This window comes from Hibiscus syriacus, unplaced genomic scaffold (genome assembly GCF_006381635.1).
Source record: "Hibiscus syriacus cultivar Baekdansim isolate YM2019G1 unplaced genomic scaffold, ASM638163v2 tig00110948_pilon, whole genome shotgun sequence".
Classification (NCBI taxonomy): domain Eukaryota; kingdom Viridiplantae; phylum Streptophyta; class Magnoliopsida; order Malvales; family Malvaceae; genus Hibiscus; species Hibiscus syriacus.
The window spans coordinates 4,992-26,343 of record NW_024062928.1 but is presented as its reverse complement, the minus strand read 5'-3'; the positions used below and the strand labels follow the sequence as shown (position 1 = coordinate 26,343).

The 21,352-nt window shown below is 33.4% G+C and overlaps 3 protein-coding genes across 3 annotated transcripts; 2 read left to right on the top strand and 1 right to left on the bottom strand.

The window, feature by feature from the left end:
- Window positions 1-972: 972 nt before the first annotated feature.
- On the top strand, window positions 973-3,208 carry LOC120148099 (strictosidine synthase-like). The gene is made up of 3 exons (XM_039161289.1): window positions 973-1,199; window positions 1,271-1,546; window positions 2,704-3,208. Exons 1-3 carry the CDS (start codon window positions 973-975, stop codon window positions 3,179-3,181), a joined length of 981 nt encoding a protein of 326 aa, XP_039017220.1. The 3' UTR covers window positions 3,182-3,208.
- A 10,830-nt stretch (window positions 3,209-14,038) lies between these two features.
- On the top strand, window positions 14,039-16,930 carry LOC120148098 (protein STRICTOSIDINE SYNTHASE-LIKE 12-like). The gene is given in 6 exon segments (XM_039161288.1): window positions 14,039-14,055; window positions 14,382-14,582; window positions 15,881-16,372; window positions 16,460-16,591; window positions 16,593-16,685; window positions 16,687-16,930. Coding segments are annotated over 6 exon segments (1,179 nt in total).
- Window positions 16,931-18,310: 1,380 nt separating this feature from the next.
- LOC120148087 (RING finger protein 141-like) lies at window positions 18,311-18,982 on the bottom strand. Its single transcript, XM_039161279.1, has one exon. It carries the CDS (start codon window positions 18,980-18,982, stop codon window positions 18,311-18,313), a length of 672 nt encoding a protein of 223 aa, XP_039017210.1.
- Window positions 18,983-21,352: the final 2,370 nt, after the last annotated feature.

The following is a 21,352-nucleotide window of genomic DNA, read 5'->3' as shown; positions in this document are numbered from 1 at the left end:
AGTTAAATTAAATTGCATGTAGTCCTCATATATGAGCATTTCTTGATTCAATCAAAATAATTTGACTAAGGGTAATATTCGTTCATATTAAGATTGTTGTGAAGTGACTGTCTTAACGTATAAGAAAGTTACTTTCGATAATTTTAAAATGAAAATGTATCCCGTTAAGTGACACAAATAAAATTTGATTACATTTAAAATTTGGGGACCGAGAAAAAGATCATGTTCTTTTAATTAAATTCACTCAGAAAAGACTATTAGATCAAATCTAAGGTCTCATCTCGATGTATTTAAATAATTGAACATTCTTATTCTCATTAATGGTTGGTAAACTAAATGTATTTGTTTGATGTATGTTTGTTATTTTTGTATTTATTTTTAATGGGATTTCCAAAAATAAATAGTAGTCGAATTAATTTTAAGAACAGAGATAGTAATATTTTTTATTTCGCTTGGAGTAATAAATGATTGTTTTAAGGCATGAGTAGTCATTTATTCTCGATTATGTATCGATTCAGGGCTCTGTGGGTGCTAATCCATCCCCATGATTAACTGACTCCAAAACTCAAATTTTGGTAACGCAAACCGTAAAATTTGTTGTTTTAATTAAAATAACAAATATATATTTTGGTGTCCATTCACACCCTAATCAAATATTGATGGTGACTCATCGAACCATGTTTTACTTTAAAAGGAAACACCAAATTATTCGAGACGAATTCTTTTAAAAATCAGATTTTAAAAATTAAATTTGTTTTTTTTTAAGAAAAATCGTTTCTACACCTATAAGTTTTCTTCATCGTTGTTACCTGATAAACACGGTGTAAACATAACTAGTAAATTTCTTATAGATATAGAACATAGCATTACCACAGCTATGCTACAAATTCCTTGTAAATAACGTAAGCCTAATAGCATCAAAACAAGATAAATAGCAGATTTCTTGAAAATGAAAAGAAACCCTATATGATCATGAGAACCGAAACTATAACAGCTCTCATCTTCGTCTTACTATTTGGTTTTGTTTCAGCAGTTTCATTTAGCAAGATTCAACTGCCGAGAAATGCGAGTGGGCCTGAGGCACTTGCTTTCGAGTTGGGAACCGGACACTTCTTTACGGGCGTAGCCGATGGTAGAATTCTGAAATATCAGGGTCCGTCCATTGGCTTTGTCGACTTCGGATTTGCTGCTCCTAACAGGTTAATCTTCTTCTTTATGAATCCCACGTAGATTATATCATTTTCAACATGTGAAATGTTTTTTTGTGTAGGTCGAACTTGACGTGCGATGGCAGTGGCACAGACTTGGCCAGTCTGAATCCAAGTTGTGGAAGGACATTCGGGATGGCGTTGCACCACCAAACGAAATGCTTGTATGTTTGCGATGCGTTTTTCGGATTCGGAGTCCTGGGTCCTGAAGGAGGATTGGTAACCATACTTTCAACCATTGCCGAAGGCGAACCTTATCGTTTATGCAACTCTGTCGACGTCCATCAACCAACCGGAAATGTCTACTTCACTGATGCCAGTGCTGTTTACGATATAAGGTTCCTCAGCTGCCTCTTTTCAACACATGCAAAAATGATCTATCTTTTTTCAACTTTTACAAAAAAGAAAAGATACATTAAAAAACATAAAAAATAACATATATTGACAGGACAATTAAAATAAAAAATAATGTAAATTTACCCACAATTAATATAATCATTACATTGTGTGATGTCATCGAAACTAACACAATCTTTCTGAAAATCTTACACCTGATATCTGGGAATGGACGATGGTGGTATATCTCTTCTCTATAACAAATTTGAAAGAAGTAAGGCTTTAAGAGAATGTTGAAAACTTTGAAAGAAAATTGATTTTTGGATGATTGAAAATGACAAAAAAAGTTTTGATGTTTATAGTAGGGGCGGTAAACAAGTCGAGTCGAGTTCAAGTATTGCTGAGTTCGACTTGATTCGAAAACTTTTAAATAGAATTTGACTCAGTTCGAAAGCTCATGAGCTTAAAATTTTCAAGCTAGATTTGAACTAAAAACCATGAACTGAAGCTCAAAAAAGCTTGAAATCAATTTTTTTCCCCTTAAACTTAACTCGGTTGAAGTTCAAACTCGAACTTGAATCTTTATTATATGAAAATCTTATACTGTATTTTAAAAAAATCAACACATATATGTCAATATTATTAATAATTCAATTTTTTAAAAATAAAATTTTAATATATTATTTTTTCTAGTTACTCGCGAGCTTTTCGAGTCGAGTAGCAAATAGCTCGTTTCGGCTCGTTAAGAACTCAAGTCAAGTCTATTCGAATTAAACTCGAGTAACTCACGATTTATATCGTCTCATTTACTATCCTAATTTATAGGCAGAAAAATTCAACAGAAAACGTAAATTGAGGCTAAATATCGACAACAATAACTGATAAAATTACAATTTTTATAGCAGCTGTAATTAAGAGCTGCATCTGTCCCAAAAATGTCTAAATTCTCAGTCCAACAGTCTATATAACAATAGATTAAATTTTCGAAAATTATGCTGCAAATCATAGCAGATAATATATGGTGATATGCGCGCGAATTTTCTTTAAAAAAAAATAATACGCGTGCGATATATGTCACTTCCCTTCCCAATTGGATATATACTTTTCATTTCTTAAACATTGTCAACAACATAAGTCGAACACTTCGCTAATCTTGCAGACAATTCGAAACAGCAGCAAGTGTTAAGGATTCGACGGGGAGGCTGCTAAAGTACGACGTTGAAAACAAGCAAGTGACAGTGTTATTAAGGAATCTTACATTTCCAGGAGGGGTTGCAGTTGATGAAGAAGAAGAATTCGTCCTAGTTTCCGAGTTCATCGGAAACAGGATTCGAAAGATTCAGCTTCAAGGCCGTAACCCCTACGAATCTGACATCGTAAGCACTCGGCCGATGCCGGATAACATTAAAAAGGCAATATCAGATGGTTTCTGGATAGCAGCACAGAGGATAGATCGATATACACGACCGAGTTTGCAGCCTGTAGGAGAACGGATAAATGCAAGTGGAAATCGTACAGGAACAGTTCATCTTCAGCAATGGTATGCAAATATCATTGTGAGTGAAGTTCAGGAGTTTGATTCTAAGCTTTATATAGCGTCACCGTTTGAGGATTTCATTGGTGTTTATGAGCATTAAAATTGAAAAATCCTGAAACTGAAATTAATATTATGATTACAATCTAAATAATCCTAATATGTCAAACTGGATGGGTTCATGTTTTACCTACTTTTTGTATTAATACGTGGCAAGTATAAAATATTATATGTTTAAAAAAAAATTTAATCATTTGATATTGAACGCTCGTATTCCTAGTATTCTTAGTCCTTGAATTCGGATCCTCAAGAAATAATAACAATTTTTTACCACCGATGTGGCTGGGATTCGTGCTGTTTTACCCACTTTAAAGGCTTTTACAAAAGAGTATCTATTTAGCTGATGAAACTTGAAGTTTCAAATTAGGACAAAACACTATTTAAGAGAAGGTACAAAGTACATGGACCAGATTAATATTTAAACCATTTTATTACGAGAGTTTATTTATTTATTTGAAAAATGTTAGAATCTCAACTGATGCATCAATATAAACTCATCTCACATGAACCTCAAAATTATAATTAAAATAGAGAGACATACTCTTGATTGTGCCCAAGCTCCTCCAATAGCATCTTCAACTAGATTGCTTCTTTACTGGCTTGTGTAGCTACTACATATTCTACCTTTATTGTGGATGTAGCCACAACTGACTGCAATTTTGAAACCCAGCTTACAGCTCTACCAGCAACTTTGAACACATATCCTGTTGTAGATTTACTTTTATCCAAATCCCCTACATAGTCAGAATCGACATACCCATTGATAAGTAAGTTTGATCCTCCGTAACATAATGTAACATTTGAGGTCCCTTTGATATATCTCAGGATCTTCTTTACTGTATTCCAATGCTCTTTGCTTGGATTCGCCATGTACCGACTAACCACTCCCACTGCTTGTGCAATGTTTGGCCTTGTGCATATCATAACGAACATTAAACTTCCCACTGTCGATGCATACGGAACTCGAGACATCTCCATCCTCTCCTCTTCACTGCTAGGACTCATACTGGAGGATAATTTGAAGTTAATAGGAAGAGGGGTAGAAATTGACTTACAATCTTGCATGTTGAATCGTTACAAGATCTTCTTCAAGTAATTCTTTTGTGAAAGACAAATCTTCCTATTACTTCTGTCTCGATGAATTTGCATCCCTAAAATCTTGTTTGCTGATCCCAAGTCCTTCATTTCAAATTCCCTAGCTAGTTGTGCCTTCAATTCTTCAATATGATCTTTGTTGGGTCCTGCAACAAACATGTCATCCACATACAACAACAATATAACAAAATTGTTATCACCAAACCTCTTGAAATAAGCACAAGGGTCTAGATTAAGTCTGTTGTATCCAAGGCACATAATGAAGGAATCAAATCTCTTATACCAACACCTCAACGCCTGCTTTAAATCGTACAGAGATTTGTTCAACCTGCAAACCAAGTTCTTCTTTTCTTTTCTTCAAAACCTTCAGGCTGAAGCATATAAATCTCTTCTTCAAGATTTCCATGAAGAAAAGTTGTTTTCACATCTAGCTGCTCTAGATGTAAATTTAATGTAGCACACATAGCCAATACTACTCGAACTGTTGTTAGTCGAACCACAGGAGAAAAGATTTCATTGAAATCAATACCATCTTTTTGAGCATATCCTTTTACCACCAGTCTTGCACGATACCTCTCAACTTGATCATCACCATTTCGCTTGATTTTGAAGACCCATTTGTTACAAATTGACTTCCTTCCTTGTGGTAGTGGCACAAGGTCCTATATATTATTTTTATGAATGGCTTCAATTTCTTCTTGCATCGCCATCATCCACAGTGAAGCATCTGAGTTATTTATTACCTCCTGGTATGTTGATGGTTCACCGTCCTCTATTAAAAGGTAGTATGCAATATTTCCTTCTATAACATAATCTGAGTGCCAATTAGGAAGTCTTCTCACACGATCTGATTGACGAGTTGTTGGAGATTCAGAACTCTCTGGATCTTGCTCATCATGTGTTTGTTCTACTTCAAAAGAATCTCCTTGTTCAAACTCCTTTTCCACATGTATCTGTGTAGTCTCTGACTTTTCAGCGCTATCACCGTCTTCTTTTCTTTGTAGCTTATCTTCTACAAAGATAACATCCCTGCTGATGATCACTTTGTGGGCAGTGGGATCCCACAAGCGATACCCCTTTACACCATTAGCATACCCCAAGAATTTGCATTTCCTGGATTTTGGATCCAGCTTTGAAATTTCTTGGGAGTTATACATCACGTACACTATACTTCCAAATACATGGAGGTTTGAATAATCAACTAGTTTACCAGTCCACATCTCCATTGGTGTCTTCAGCTCTATTGCAGTTAATGGAGCTCGATTTACCAAATAATAGGCGGTATTGACTACTTCTGCCCAAAATGATTTTTCTAGGCCTGTAGCTCTTAACATTGCTCTTGTTCTTTCTAACAAGGTTATATTCATCCGCTCTGCCACTCCATTTTATTGAGGAGTGTTTGTCACTCTGAACTATCTTTTGATGTCTTCTTTCCTGAAAAAGTCATCAAATTCTTCACTTGTGTATTCTCCTCCATTATCTGTTCTTAAACACTTGATCTTATTTCCATAATCAAGTTCCACCCGCGCTTTGAAGTTTCTGAAAGTTGAAAACGCATATGACTTCTTCTCAATAGGGTACACCCAACATCTTCTGGACTAATTATAAATAAATGAGATAAAGTATTTTGCTCCGCCTAGGGATGTAACTGGTGCTTGCCATACATCAGAATGAACCAATTCTAGAACATTTTTGCCTCTAAAATTTGACATGTAGAATTTCAACCGGTGCTGCTTACTTGTTAGGCAATGCTCACACAAAGTAAGTGATACTTTTGTTAAGCCTGGAAGTAGGGTTGAGCAACGAAACCGAGAAAACCAAAAAATCGTCACGAACCGAGTAAAACGGTTCGGTTCGGTTCGGTTTGACCTTATACGGTTCAGTTTTCGGGTTGGTTAAAAGTCTCAATTATATTGATTCGATTCGGGTTTTCCATATGGAACCCATTTGTTTCATATTGAAACGAATAGATAAATTTTAAAAAAAATTATAGTTTCAAGTGAATTTTTCATTGAAAAACCGATAAACCGAACCAAAAAAATGAACCGTTAAAAAAATTGAACCGAACCGAAAAAATCGGTTTCACATAATTCGGTTTTTTAACCATTCGGTTTCGGTTTAAATTCTAAAACCCGTTATTTCGGTTTGGTTCAATTTTTAGTAAAAACCGAACCAAACCGAACCGAATACACCCCTACCTGGAAGTAGCTTTTGCTCTACAATGACTTTCATTCCTTGTTCTGACATGTGTCTAAGTTTATGATGCCATAGTATTCCAAAATCTGAACTACATGAGATAAAGAGGCTTCTGCTTCTAGCAAAGTCTCTCCCTTCAGCATGTACAAGTTTGCTACTATCTTTTCGCCTTTCATCACCACAAGCGCTCCACGGAACACCTTCATGATTCCTTTCCGTGTTTCAATCTTGCTTGCATTATTATCCAACAATCCGTAGGATAATAAATTTTTCTTCAGGCCTTTCACGTGCCACATCTCGAACAACTTTAATTGTTACATCATACATCTTCAATTTGATGGTTCCCACGCTAATGATCTTTAAGGCATGATCATTGCAACTATACACAGATCCTCCTGGGACAGGTTCATAATGATGAAACTATTCTCTTCTTGAGGTCATGTGATATGTTGCTCCTGAATCAATGAGCCGTATATCTGTAAATCTTTTTCTACCTTCCATGGTGGTTGACGCTTCACAACATAGAGCATCTCCATCATCTGAAGTGTTTGCGGTATTGTCTTGTGGATTGAAGTTTTTATTTAGACTACAACAATCCTTATTCAAGTGACTCTTATTTCCATAGTTGTAGCACTTTAAATTCTTCTTGCTTCCCGACTTTGATCTACCATGTTTGTGACTGTTGCTTGGCCATGTTCCGTTGATCTCATTCTCATCGTTGTTAACGTTTCTGCTTGTTGTAAATTTACTTGTCTGTCTTCCTTGTTCTTGTGTCGATTTTCTTCTTATAGAACAGCAGCTACAACGTCATCGAAGACTAGACTGGTGGCATTACTGTTTGTCAATTTGATGATTCGTTGATCATATGAATCAAGTAGACTTTGAAGTAGAAGTTCAGCACGTTCTTGTTCTACTACTGTACATCTTAGGGATGTAAGCTGAGAAAATAAAGTGTTTAGCGTGTTTAAGTGCTCCGTCACTGAAGTAGATTCTGACATCCGGAGAGTGTACAATTTCATCTTAAGGAAAATTTTATTGTGCAACGATGTGGCCTCATACAATTCGGTGAAATGATCTCATATCTCCTTAGCTGTCTTCTTCTCCTCGATGCTTGACAATACTTCATCTGCTAATGCTAAATGAAAGTTTGCCAAAGTATTCCCATCTATTTCGATCCATTTGTTGTCATCTTTGAAATCTATCGGCCTTTCACTGATAGCTGCTATACAACCGTCTTTCCTCAGGATGGCCTTCATCTTCAATTTCCACAATGAGAAATTTCTCCCATTGAACTTTTCAATATCAAATTTCGTTGTCATAGCTTCTATTACGGATAGCTCCAACTATTTTACTATCGTGAATAGTTATCTGGAACCTTCAAAGAATGGGTAATACCTTCTTACTTTCTTATGTCAGAGGATCCACCTTTTGGTGGCAACCACAAAGACAATAAGTAGATATTACACACTCTAATATGGCTCTTGATACCCATTGTTGCGGAACACGGCTATCTAATAGAGCAAAATCGCAACTGATAATTTGAGAAAATAAAAATAAAGATAAAGAAGACACAAATTTTACGTGGAAACCCCTTAAATAATATAGGGTAAAAACCACGGACAACGGTAGAAGAATTTCACTATGAGAAAATAGGAATTACAACTTCTCTCGATCTAACAATTGGAGAAAACAATAACAATTCTCTCTTGATAAAAAGGAGAAAACAACTCTCAAGAAAACTCTCTAAATTCTAGTATTGGGAGAAAGCTATAATGATTTGGGATGGTTTTGAAGCTAAATGGGTTAGGGTATTTATAGTTGAAGCTTAATGTAACATCCCGAAATCTGGGACAATGACTAAAATAGAATTTTGGTAAATTTAGTGACCAATTTCAGAAAAGATGGAAAGTTCAGGGACTTAAATAAAAAGTTTTGATGATAGATTGAATGACAAAGTTTGAAAGTAATAAGGGTATTATGGTCATTTTTCAGGGAAGATTTTTATTTCCCTTTATAAAGGGTAATAAGCATGTGGGAAGAGAGAAAAGGTTCCAGAGTTCTCTTCTCTTCTTCCTTCTTCATACGTGAAGGATTGAACAAAAGGTGATTCTTCTATTTAGATAATTTCTGGTTAAATTTAAGGTTGGGTTATGGTCATTAGATGATAACTAAGCTTAAGGAAACCTTAAGTCATCTTAAAATCAAAAGATAAAGGAGTTAGGGAAGATTAAAGATTTGGAGTTCTTGAGTGAAATATTGAAATAGAGTTTATATTAAGAATTGAAAGTTTAATTTGACTTGCCGTCAATAAGAATAAGAGATTTATGAAGTTAGAAAGGATTAATAACAAAGTTGAAAGTTTAGTAAGATTCTTAAATTTTAAGAATCATGATGAGATATGGAAGATAAAGATGGTTTATATTGATATAAGTTGGTTTAAGTAATGGTAGTTGAGTTTAATGACTGATATGGGCTTAAAATAGAAGAATTGAGTGAAAAGTTGATGGTTTTCGGGCTTAAAATGTAAATTCTGGGTAAGGTGTATCGATGCACATTCAATGTGTATCAATGCACTCTTTAAAGAAACATTGAATGCAATTAATGCATCGATGCATAAGGAGTGCATCGATGCACCCCCTTAAAATGAAAACATCGAAGGTGATTGGTGTATCGATGCATGGGTAGTGCATCGATGCACATGTTAAAGAATGCATCGATGCACTGTAGAATGTATCGATGCACTTCAAGGGGAAATAGAAATAGACATTTCTTTTGGTCTAAGAAATGATAGATTAGAGTATATCAATGGGATACTGATATGTATCAATGTATGATTATGTAGATATCGAACATGAACAAGTTCCGGAATGATTATCAAGTTAAGATTCCATCGAAAGAGATGAAATCATAAAGTGAATTGGAACGTAGTGAGGCCAAGGTGAGTGCACATTATTTAGTATATGATGTTTAATGGGAATTAAGACTTGCGACAAGTCTATTTCCAATAGTAAAATGCATAAATTCCTATATAGAAGTATGTTTTTGCTATGGTTCATATGTGTTCATAAGTCGATGTGGTGACATATTATTGTATATATTGCATGATTATATGTGTTAATATGTTTTTGTATGTAATGATATAAGAAGTATGTGCTATTTGATGTATATATATGAACATATGTGAAACTGAACTATGTGATTGCATGAGAAAGATATGAGCTATATGACATGATATATGTGTGAGCATGAGAAAACAAATTATAAGAAATGAGCTATGTAATAATATTAAAAGAAACTATGTGACTACATGTATATGTGAAAGAAGCTATGAGCTTATATGACATATGATATGAAAGTGTATATGTGGAATGATATAAGTGAAAATGCCCATGTTATATGATACGAGAGCTATAGGTATAGTTGGCATGCCAAGAGTCGAGGGTCTACGCGATCCTTTGGGATATACAGTGATCCTTCAGGATATTTCATAGTGGTCATTCGGGATAAATTTCATAGCCCCTAGTGGGTCCCCATATGAGCTATGGTGACAAGATAGTGCACAACCTCAATAGACTCACATATCTACAATTCTCACAGGTGTACATGGGCTAATAAGAGATAAAATTGAATACAATGTATGTGATATATATATATATGTGTGTGTTTTGTGATATGAATTATATGATATGATATATGTGTGTTAGTGCTTATTGTATATGTTATAAGATATATGATATGAACATAATAGATCATATAAACAAGAGAATAGAAATATGAATGGATATAATTTTGGGTATGATGTGATAACAGTAATTGTTCATGCATGCTTACAAGTTATAGTTTACATTATATGTTTATTTCCTCACTAAGTCATAGACTTAGCGTGTAAGTGATTTACACGTAGGTTTCAAGAAGAGTAAAGAGCAATGTGGAACAAGACATATCAGTTCTCCTTACTGAAGGTCAGATCAGAAGATAGGTGAATAATATGTATTTTAATATATAAAGTTCTAGTTGGCATGTATTCAAAGAATATATTGTATAAGCTCTGAATAATTTTGTAAACGTTTTGAATAAGTTATATGTTATAAAAGTTTTAAATTACTCACTATTTTATATAAGTAAATGTTTTAAAAAGTCAATGTGACACCTCAAACTCGTATTCAGGTCGAATACGGGTTGGGGGTGTTACATTTAATGGTATCAGAGCTACGGTTTAGCCGATTCTAGGCTAAAATGAAGTCAAAAGTGTTTTAAAAAGTATACATGCCAACACAACGTGGAAAATTTTCTGATCTGATAGGGTAAGGAGTGTGTTGTCTTATTAATAGAGTTAAATTGTTATGTTATATAAGATAAGTGAATACCTGAGAATGATTTATGAGATATATATGTTTATATGATATGATAGATGATATGTGAACATATGCAAATGACATATGTTATATGATATGAATTGGATGATCATATGCACACATGATATGTGATAGAAGAAATGATATAAGCACATGAATATATAAGAGCTTCCAAAGTGAAGCACAAGGAGATGGACCTGAAGGTAATAGCATTCACCTGCCCTGGCCAGGCAGGGAGAAGAGCGAAAACCTCAGGGAATGCATGTATAAGATTATAGAATGTTGAATGATGTTGAATGAATGTATAGAAATAGTTAAAAGAGTTAAGAGAACATGAGTTCAAAATTGAATTTGAGAAATGTTCTGTTGTTACAGACCTTTGAATAAATTATATGAAGATAATGTTAGATGGTTTTTATTTCTCTAAAGTGGAGAAGTTAAATTGAGAAGTTTCGTTATTATGAGAGAAAGCTAGAGTATGGTGGACAAATGTCACCATAAGAACATTAAAAGATCAAATGATGTGGTTAGAATTGTAGAAGAGTTCAACAATAAGTGCATCAGTGATATGTTTATAAAATGAATGAAATCAGAGTTATGGATCTTAAACAAAGATATAGTATGGTGTATAAGCAAGAGTGTGGATATGATAAGGGTTTGTACTATAGAAGGAAAGAGTTAGCGTGGGCTAACAAGATTTCGTGATGAAAATGTATTGGATACAATTGTATATTTTGATCATAGTAAGGTGATAACGTGAAGAAAGTGAGGATTCATATAGTTGAGTAAAGCCGGGGATTGATTGATAATAAGAGTTTAAGAATGAGTATATTGGTGAACAGTTTATAAGACAAAGAAAGTTACAACGTTTGACTCTCAAACAGAGGAATAGTACAGTGTAGGAGTAAAAATATGAGTTTGAAAAGTTGAGTACGATACTGTGGAGGAATATTTTGACGGAAAAGAAGATATGATTGGATGATTAGGGCTTGTGCCCTAGATTGAACAGTTGATTTATTAACTGTAATAGTAAAGGTGATGGACTTGTATGATTGGAAAAGATATAAGGTTAAGTTAATTCAATAATGAATCTGGATTTGGTTGTGTATTCTGATCATATAGATATGATATAGACAAAGAAATAAGTAGTTGTATAAGATTAAGGAAGAAATTATCAGTACAAGAGATGGTCAAGGAAGAGGATATGTATAAATGAAAGGAATTATCAAAGTTACGAAGATGTGATGAAGATCGGTAATCAGGGATAAGTCTAAGTGATATGAAAAGCGTATGAGAGACTGAAGAAAAGATATGATCTATGTTACAAGGATATTTTGAATTGTGAAAGAGTAAAAGGATAAAGAAATTAAAGGGTTAAGTATGATAAGTGTTATATGGAAGTGTAGATGATAAGTTCGATATAGAAATACGAAAAGTGTGCAAAGTAACGTGGAAAGATTGTTTGATTCTGTAAAGTATGCGTTTAATCACAATTAAAGAAGATTTAAAGTAGTGTTTTGGTCAAATGATGATGGAATAAAAGTTTGGTATAGTGATAAGATAATTAGAGATTAATGAAGAAATAGATGGATTTATGATATTGAGTAATAGAAAACGGATGTTACTGTCTACGTGATGAGTGACATTATATGAAATTTTATAAATGGTCAAAGGAAAATGCATAATAGAAGGAGAAAAAAGACATAAATGGATTGAAGTTACTGTTTGTTGTTTAAATGACAAGTGATAGTAAATGAATGTATATAGGAAAAAGGTAGTTGAAGAAATAAAGGAAGAAAATATTAAGTAAAAGAGGTAACATGAGAACATTAGAAGATATGTTCTTATTGATATGTTTAGTGAAAATTCGAGGATGAATTTTCTTTAAAGGATGGGAGATTTGTAACATCCCAAAATTCGGGACAATGACCAAAATAGAATTTTGGTAAATTTAGTGACCAATTTCAGAAAAGATGGAAAGTTCAGGGACTTAAATGAAAAGTTTTGATGATAGATTGAATGACAAAGTTTGAAAGTAATAAGGGTATTATGGTCATTTTTCAGGGAAGATTTTTATTTCCCTTTATAAAGGGTAATAAGCACATGGGAAGAGAAAAAAGGTTCCAGAGTTCTCTTCTCTTTTTCCTTCTTCATACGTGAAGGATTGAACAAAAGGTGAGTCTTCTATTTAGATAATTTATGGTTAAATTTTAAGGTTGGGTTATGATCATTAGATGATAACTAAGCTTAATGAAAGCTTAAGTTATCTTAAAATCAAAATATAAAAGAGTTAGAGAAGATTAAAGATTTGGAATTCTTGAGTGAAATATTGAAATAGAGTTTATAATAAAAATTGAAAGTTGAATTTGACTTGCCATCAATAAGAATAAGAGATTTATGAAGTTAGAAAGGATTAATAACAAAGTTGAAAGTTTAGTAAGATTCTTAAATTTTAAGAATCATGATGAGATATGGAAGATAAAGATGGTTTATATGAATATAAGTTGGTTTAAGTAATGGTAGTTGAGTTTAATGACATGATAGGGGCTTAAAATAGAAGAATTGAGTTAAAAGTTGATGGTTTTCGGGCTTAAAATGCAAATTCTGGGTAAGGTGTATCGATGAACATTCAATGTGTATCGATGCACTCTTTAAAGAAGAAACATCGAATGCAATTAGTGCATCGATGCATAAGGAGTGCATCGATGCACCCCCTTAAAATGAAAACATCGAAGGTGATTGGTGTATCGATGCATGGGTAGTGCATCGATGCACATGTTAAAGAATGCATCGATGCACTGTAGAATGTATCGATGCACTTCAAGGGAAAAATAGAAATAGACATTTCTTTTGGTCTAAGAAATGATATATTAGAGTATATCATTGGATATTGATATGTATCAATGTATGATTATGTAGATATCGAACATGAACAAGTACCAGAACGATTATCAAGTTAAGATTCGATCGAAAGAGAGGAAATCATAAAAGTGGATTAGAACGTAGTGAGGCCAAGGTGAGTGCACATTATTTAGTATATGATGTTTAATGGGAATTAAGACTTTCAACAAGTGTATTTCCAATAGTAAAATGCATAAATTCCTAGATAGAAGTATGTTTTTGCTATGGTTCATATGTGTGCATAAGTCGATGTGGTGACACAGTGCCCTCCATCCGCCACGAAACACTGGCCAATACATTTCCATCGATCCGTAACTCTCAAGTTAATTTCTAACTTGATCCTACACTTAAAAATGACCTTAAAAGTCAAGTGATTGGATAAATATAAAATTCGATAATAATACAAAATGATATAAAATTAATTAAGAACTAAGTTTAATTTGAACGAATTAAGTATATTTAATTAATGGAATAAAATTTAATGTTTTCAATTAGGATAAACAATCAATTTAAAAGGAGGTGCAATGTACAAACAATTTTAAATATTTAAATATTTTAAATAATTAAAATATTTAAAGGTTAAAATGTTAAAAGAGAATAAGAATCAAAATACTAATTTAAGTAAACAATGAAAACTAATTTTAACGTTACTTCTATCTATACGTTTCATTGAAAATAATTTCTGCGATCTTGCAGACAATTTCAAACAGCAGTAAGCGTTAATGATTCAACGGGAAGACTGTTGAAGTACGACGTCAGAAGCAAGCAAGTGACGGTGTTGTTTAGGAACCTTTCGTTCGCTGCAGGGGTTGCAGTCGATAAAGAAGAGAAATTCGCCCTGGTTTCCGAGTTCATCGGGAACAAGACTCGAAAGATTCGACTCCAGGGTCATGAACCGTAAGAATCTGAAATCGTAAACTCTCTACCGACACCGGATAACATCAAGAGGACGAGACTAGATGATTTTTGTCTACCGGCGGCAACGATAGACCGACGAACGAAATCGAGTTTGTTGTTGCCTTTAGGATTAAGGATCAATGGAAATGGGAATGTTTTACAAACAGTTAATCTTGAGCGATGGCACGGAAACAATTCAGTGAGTGAAGAAGTTGAAGAGATAGCATCACGGCTGGTGGATTTCATTGGTGTTATTAAGTATTAAAATTGTAAAATCCTGAAACTGCTATTAATAAACAACAAGTTGGTGCAAAAATAAAATTAAGTTTTTCAAGGATGAGTGGCTGTTACTTCTCAAGATAATATTATTTCTGTATGGTTTCTTTTAGCGGTACCAAGGTTTTAAATATATATAAATTTATACACATCTCTATAATTTTTATAATTAAGATATCATAATGCTTATAATTTTTTCATTAAATCTTTATTTTATATAATAAAAATATTTTTTATATTGAGGTGAAAGTCAGATGTAAATTTTTATTTCAAATTATTAAGGAAGAGCAACATTCTTTTTCTATTAATGTAGAGTGTTTACATGATAATATATGTTTTAAAGATTTTTAATAATTTGACAATGAAAGTTCAACCCTTGCAGTCTCTGGTGTTCGAACCTGAGACCTCTAAGGATAACAATTATCTCTTTAACAGTTGAAATAATTTGTTTCGTACAGGAAGAACAACATTTTTTTATCATTGAGGTCATTTAATTGATTCTTGATATATTTATATATTCTTAGTTATTGATGTGGCATACATTATGTTAATAGAAATGATAATAATATATATCACATCAATAATTAAATAAATGTGAAATATCAAATAAAAATAAGTGTGTATGGTTAATCAATTAATGATTTTTATCTTAAAATAAAAATATATTTTAATCAAATATTAAGAGTTAAAGTGTTAAAATAAAAGTGACTATTTCGTAAAATATTATAAACAAATTTTAACATTCTATCTAAAATGGAAAATGCGAATAGTTTCCGACCAATTTTCCTCGAAGCTTTATCCATATTTCAGGGGTCGCCTTTTCGAAAATTCGAGAATTGCATACCGAGCTTTGGTTTCACATTTTTTTCTCATCCAACAAGTGTTAAATAGCATGATCATAAACGTTACATCTCATTTTGGTTTGGCTTTTATACCTTTTCTAGGCTTATAAATACTTGTAATTTTACACAAAAATATGTATAAAATTGGGTGGTTTTATCTGAGATGGCTTCCATGAACAGGCTAATCATTTCCTTGCTTTTCATCTTTGTTTTCTGTTTTCCTTCCATGGCTAATTCTGAATTTTTCCGATCGATTCAATTGCCACCGACCGCTACAGGTCCCGAATCCATTGCCTTTGAGCTTGCAACTGGGCGATTCTACGTAGGTGTAGCTGATGGTAGAATTCTACAATACAACGGACTAAATGGATTCGTAGAGCATGGATTCACAGGTCGAGACAGGTCTAAGGCATTGTGTGATGGCGTTACTAATCCGGATTTGGGGCGCGCGTGCGGAAGACCGTTCGGTTTAGGCCTACATTACGCAACGAATCAGCTCTATGTATGTGATGCATACCTTGGTCTCATGGTGTTGGGTTCCGGTGGAAGAGTAGCAACCCCAGTCTCGGCTGGTGTAGAGGGCGTGCCTTACCGCTACTGCAATGGCATAGATGTTCACCAACTATCTGGAAATGTCTTTTTCTCTGATTACACCACTGCCTATGATCTAAGGTTCATTCTTCTTTCACAATACGATTCCGTTTCGGGAACTTTTTGTTTCGGTTTTACAGATCGACATCGATTAATAACCTGTTGCAGAGATGCTACGAAAGGATTGGCGTCGAATGATTCAACGGGGAGGTTGTTAATGTACAACCCGAGCACGAGGCGAGTGACAGTGTTACTAAGGAACCTCTCAGGGCCAGCAGGGGTAGCAGTTAGCCAAGATGGGTCATGTTCTGGTCTCTAACTACAATGCTAACAATACCATAAGGTTTTGGCTCATGGGTCCTAGAGCCGACACCTACGACATCATAAACATCCGAGAGGCCGAATAACATCCAGAGAACCCTACTGGGAGACTACTGGCAGGCAGCGGCGATGGTGAAACAAGAGACCCAGACATTGGTGCCGATAGGCCAACGGATCAACAGCTTCGGCAGGGTCCTTCAGACAATAAATTTAGAACGATGGTATGGCAATAACTTAGTCAGTGAAGTGCAGGAGTTCCAGGGTTCACTATATATAACATCTCCATCTGTGGACTTTATCGGCGTCTATACAGTCTAAAACCGTCCACAAAGTTGAACCGTAATCCGATTCAAGAATCGAATCTCTATATCTGCAATGCCTTTCTTTATCCCGAAGTTAAGTAAAAGAGAATGTAGTTTACTTCTATACGGTCTAAAACCTTCCATGAATAATAAAGTGTTTTATCATCATATTTGCTTGCTCTGTACATAGTTAAATATATATATGCATCGACAATGAAATAAATGCCCACACGGGATATGCAGAGTTTATTTCTTCCCTTCTTCAAGGGAAGCAGGATACTCAAACTCACGACTTAAACCCGAAACGTTTTCTGACACTTCGATGCTCGACACAGGCCCGATTTCCTCCTCCTCCTCCTCGATCTCACTATCATCGTTGTTATATAAACTACCTTGATGATCATGATCATTGTCTCTCGTAAACACCCCGAACTTCACAACAATCAAGAATTTGTTTATATTCTTGTAGCGTTTGTCACGGCACACGGACTCGATATTTCTAAAGATTTCCCAGTCGCGGCAGACCTTGAACCATTAGGGATTTCGTGCTCCCATGGAGTGAACTTAGGGGATTGCTCAAACAGATTTTGGCAAAACAGATTGCAGAGTTCAACGGAATCAGGGTCGTTACAATGATCGAGCGAAGCATGACAGTAACGAACTCGGCTGCAACGTCGAGGGTCATGGACTTCTTCCTCGTAGTCTTGTGGGATATGATCTTCCACAAGTTCTCCCATCCATTTATAGAAACAATAAAAAGTTGTATAATTTGAACAGGACCACAAACCAGAATCCTTCTCCATCTCAAAGATAACAAGTCATGCAGCGGTCTGTATATACATATACGCATATATGTATGCCCTTTTTTCTGGCAAATTTTAAATTCACAAACAAAATCATTTATTAATTGTCTAAATTAATGGAAACTCTTTAATAATTGCCATTTATTGTTTGATTTAGTCCGATTGATTATAAAAAAAAATTCTTTCCAAATATTTAATAACTAGTACTATATACTATGAACTTCGTAATCTAATTCAATTTTAAAATAGAAATGAATAAAAATCGTCACTATAATCCTTAAATAATTCATAGATAAAAAATCACCATATATGAATTTTATTAGCATTTATAAGTTTTAAAATTGTTCTTACAATTAAAATAAAGTATAATTACTATTAGAATTTAAACTTTAAAATTAATAACCAGATGATTAAGTAAGATAAAATACTATATTGTTTACATAAAGTTATCAGTTTAAATCTGACGTTATGAACGGAACAAACTGAATCAAAAAAAATCACTAAACTTAATAATTGTATATTGATAAAAAGTATATAGTAACAGTAATTAATGAAGATTTAAACATTCATGGATCACTTAATAAAAAAAACATTCATGAATCACAAGGCATGGTATAGCGACACACCGGACACATGCGACTCTTTTCTAGCCACTTTTCAATACATCGGTCATGAAATGCATGCCCACAAGGCATGCGTTTAGCTTCGTTCATCCCCTCATCGAGGCAAATCGCACACTCAAACTCAGACTCCAAATCTAAAACTTTCTCCAACGCTTCAATGCTCGACTTACTAGCCGGAACAAACCCGATTTCCTCCTCGGTATCACCGTCATAATCATCGCTGGAATAATCATGATAAGTATGGTAGTTTATCTTAAACACCCCGAATTTCACAATGATCAAGAATTTATCTATGTTCTTGTTGCGTTCAGCTCTATATGTGGAGTCGATATAGTTCAAGATTTCAGAACGACGGTTGACCTTGAATTCTTCGGAGATTTCACACTCCCACGGGGAGAATTTAATGGATTCGTCGAATAGGTTTTGGTGAAACGTATTATAGATTTTACTACGATCAGGATCGTTATGGCGATCTAGCAAAGCATGACAGTATCGAAACCGGCCGCAAAGTTGAGGGTCATGTGCTTCTTCTTCGTAGTCTTGTGGGATTTGATATTGCGTAAGTTCCCCCATCCATATGTCGAAATAGTACCAATTCCAAGTCGTGTCATCGGCGTACCATGAGCCAGAATCTCTCTGCATCTTTAAGAGAATATCAACGCTTGATGCTTAGCTTTTTATGTTTCTTCTTATCTTCCAATTGTTTAGTGAGAAGTGCTTTAGCATCTCCTCTTTATATACACACACATCTTTAACTCTAAGTAGAACACGAAATATGTAGTCCTTGTCCTAAAAGAATGGTGTTTAGTCCAATTTAATATTTTATTATCACTTTATTGAATACGTTTACTCGTCTTATTAGGTAAATTAAGTATTTACCTAAATCTAAAAAAAGCATTATTATTAACATTGGATCCATTCGATATAGAAATTCAATAAACCACGTTTTCCCATGTTTCCTAACTAGGATGGACATGAGTCGGGTTGGGTCAGTTTTCGATCAATCTGACCCAAAATATACACATTCCACCCAAAATTCGACCCGACTTGAAATAAATAATTTATTAAAAAATATTAATTTATTCGATAAAATAGGGATCTAATTACAAAAAAAATATAGCGAGAAGTTTTATTGCAATTATCCTCAAGGTATAATTATGTTATTTTCAAGTTGAATATTTTTCACCACAAATTCAAACCCGAGTATTCGACCTAACCCGATCTGACTCAAACTTGTACTCTAAAGAGGCTCAACACTAATTTTTTTTTAAATTTATTAAGTCATGTTAGATCAAAATTCATCAGAGTCAAGTCTCGTACCCATACCTATCCTTAACCCTCTTCTCCCTTTCTTCTCTCTTGTGCCGATTATCTTCGACTTTTTTATATTTTTCATTTTAAAATATTTCATAATTTTATTACATATTATTAGCACGTCTTACTCCAAAATAATAATTCTTTTATATTAAGATGAATAATTTTTCATCCGAAGTCTTAAAAAAAAAAATATACAAAGTTATATAAGGAGTTTTTATTTGCTTAATATTTTATGTCTAAATTAGTTTATACTTGTTATCGCGGGTTTAATTTTTCAATATTTGTTATTAGAGACAAATTTTTAAAATTTAATTTCTTTTTTAATATTTATTTGTTATTATGAGTAAATTTTTCAGTACTTTTATTAGAAGTCCAATTTTTTTTCCAATATTTGTTCTTATGAGCATACTCTTAAAATTTATTTTTTAAATATTTGTTATTAGGGACTCATTTATTTACACTTGTTATTATAGAATTGTCCTTAGAAATTTTTTTAAAAAATTGTTATATGAACAATTACTTAAACAATTGTCTGTAAACATAACAATCGTTATGTAGTGATAATGACATCATCCGAAACCACGATATCCACAACCGTTATGTTCACAGTAACATATGTTATTAAAAATTCACAATCACGATACTTGCAATCACCGCAATATCATCAGTTATATCCGCAATAGCGATAAACACAATGCGGTCGAATACATAAATACAAACTGTAATTTAATTCTAAACCAACATGACTTCATATTATCACGACCAAAAATACTAACCTCAATTTTAGGATGTTACAATTTTATTAAATGAAATTAATTTAATAAAAAAAAATAAAATATTTTTAGCATGACATATGTCACGTTATCACTTTAGACACGACATTTTCATATGATCATTAATATGCAAATATGTGTAGCGTCATCACTTTGGATACGTTACATATGTCAAATCATTACTTATATTACACGTTATAGTGTCACGTGAGTGGCAAGCTTTGATTGTTAGTCAATCAACAATTTTCATCATGAGGGCATTTAGACCCAAAATAAAATATTGAGAGCTAAATTACTTTACAAAATTAAGGTCAAAGTGACTATTTGATCAAACGTTAAGAGAAAATTTGTTATTATGCAATATATTTTTGTCAGACGTCACCTTCTCAATCCTTTTCAGACTATATCAATGTTGAATACCTTCCAATAGCGTTGATTCCATCCAAATAGGGATAGATTAATCTATAATACTCTAGAAGAGGAATAGAAAATGTTATTCTACCGCTCCAAATAAAATTTGTACCTAAGAAGTTCTAGAAGATAAATTTATAATAAAATTTTTAGTAGTCCATTTAAACGTATCTCAACCGTCGGATAAGAGGTCTTAGTTTATAAAAAAACCATTCCTATTATTTAATAGTAGTAGATAAAATTGAGTGTATGCGTGTAAGGAAAGTGAGAAGCTTTTTGTCTTGATTTTAAAGTTTAATCAATAATGTGTATGTTACTAGATGCATTAGTTAAATATTCAGTTACAATTTTTTATTTTTACAAATTACAATGTGAAATCATCATTTAATATAATTTTTGTATATTTTAAGAATTATTTTTATATGCTTGATATAAGTATTACCATGATTAGTAAATATTTTAAATTCGTGATTTTATTTGCAAATTAAAGACATGAGAGTTTGTAAGCGTG

What these genes read in the sequence shown, in the direction of transcription:
- LOC120148099 (XM_039161289.1), top strand. Translation starts at nt 973, where the DNA reads ATGAGAACCGAAACTATAACAGCTCTCATCTTCGTCTTACTATTTGGT. An exon ending in GGATTTGCTGCTCCTAACAG is followed by an intron (nt 1,200 to 1,270) that starts GTTAATCTTCTT and finishes TTTTTTGTGTAG; the next exon opens with GTCGAACTTGACGTGCGATG. An exon ending in AGTGCTGTTTACGATATAAG is followed by an intron (nt 1,547 to 2,703) that starts GTTCCTCAGCTG and finishes CTAATCTTGCAG; the next exon opens with ACAATTCGAAACAGCAGCAA.
- LOC120148087 (XM_039161279.1), bottom strand. Translation starts at nt 18,982, where the DNA reads ATGCAGAGAGATTCTGGCTCATGGTACGCCGATGACACGACTTGGAAT.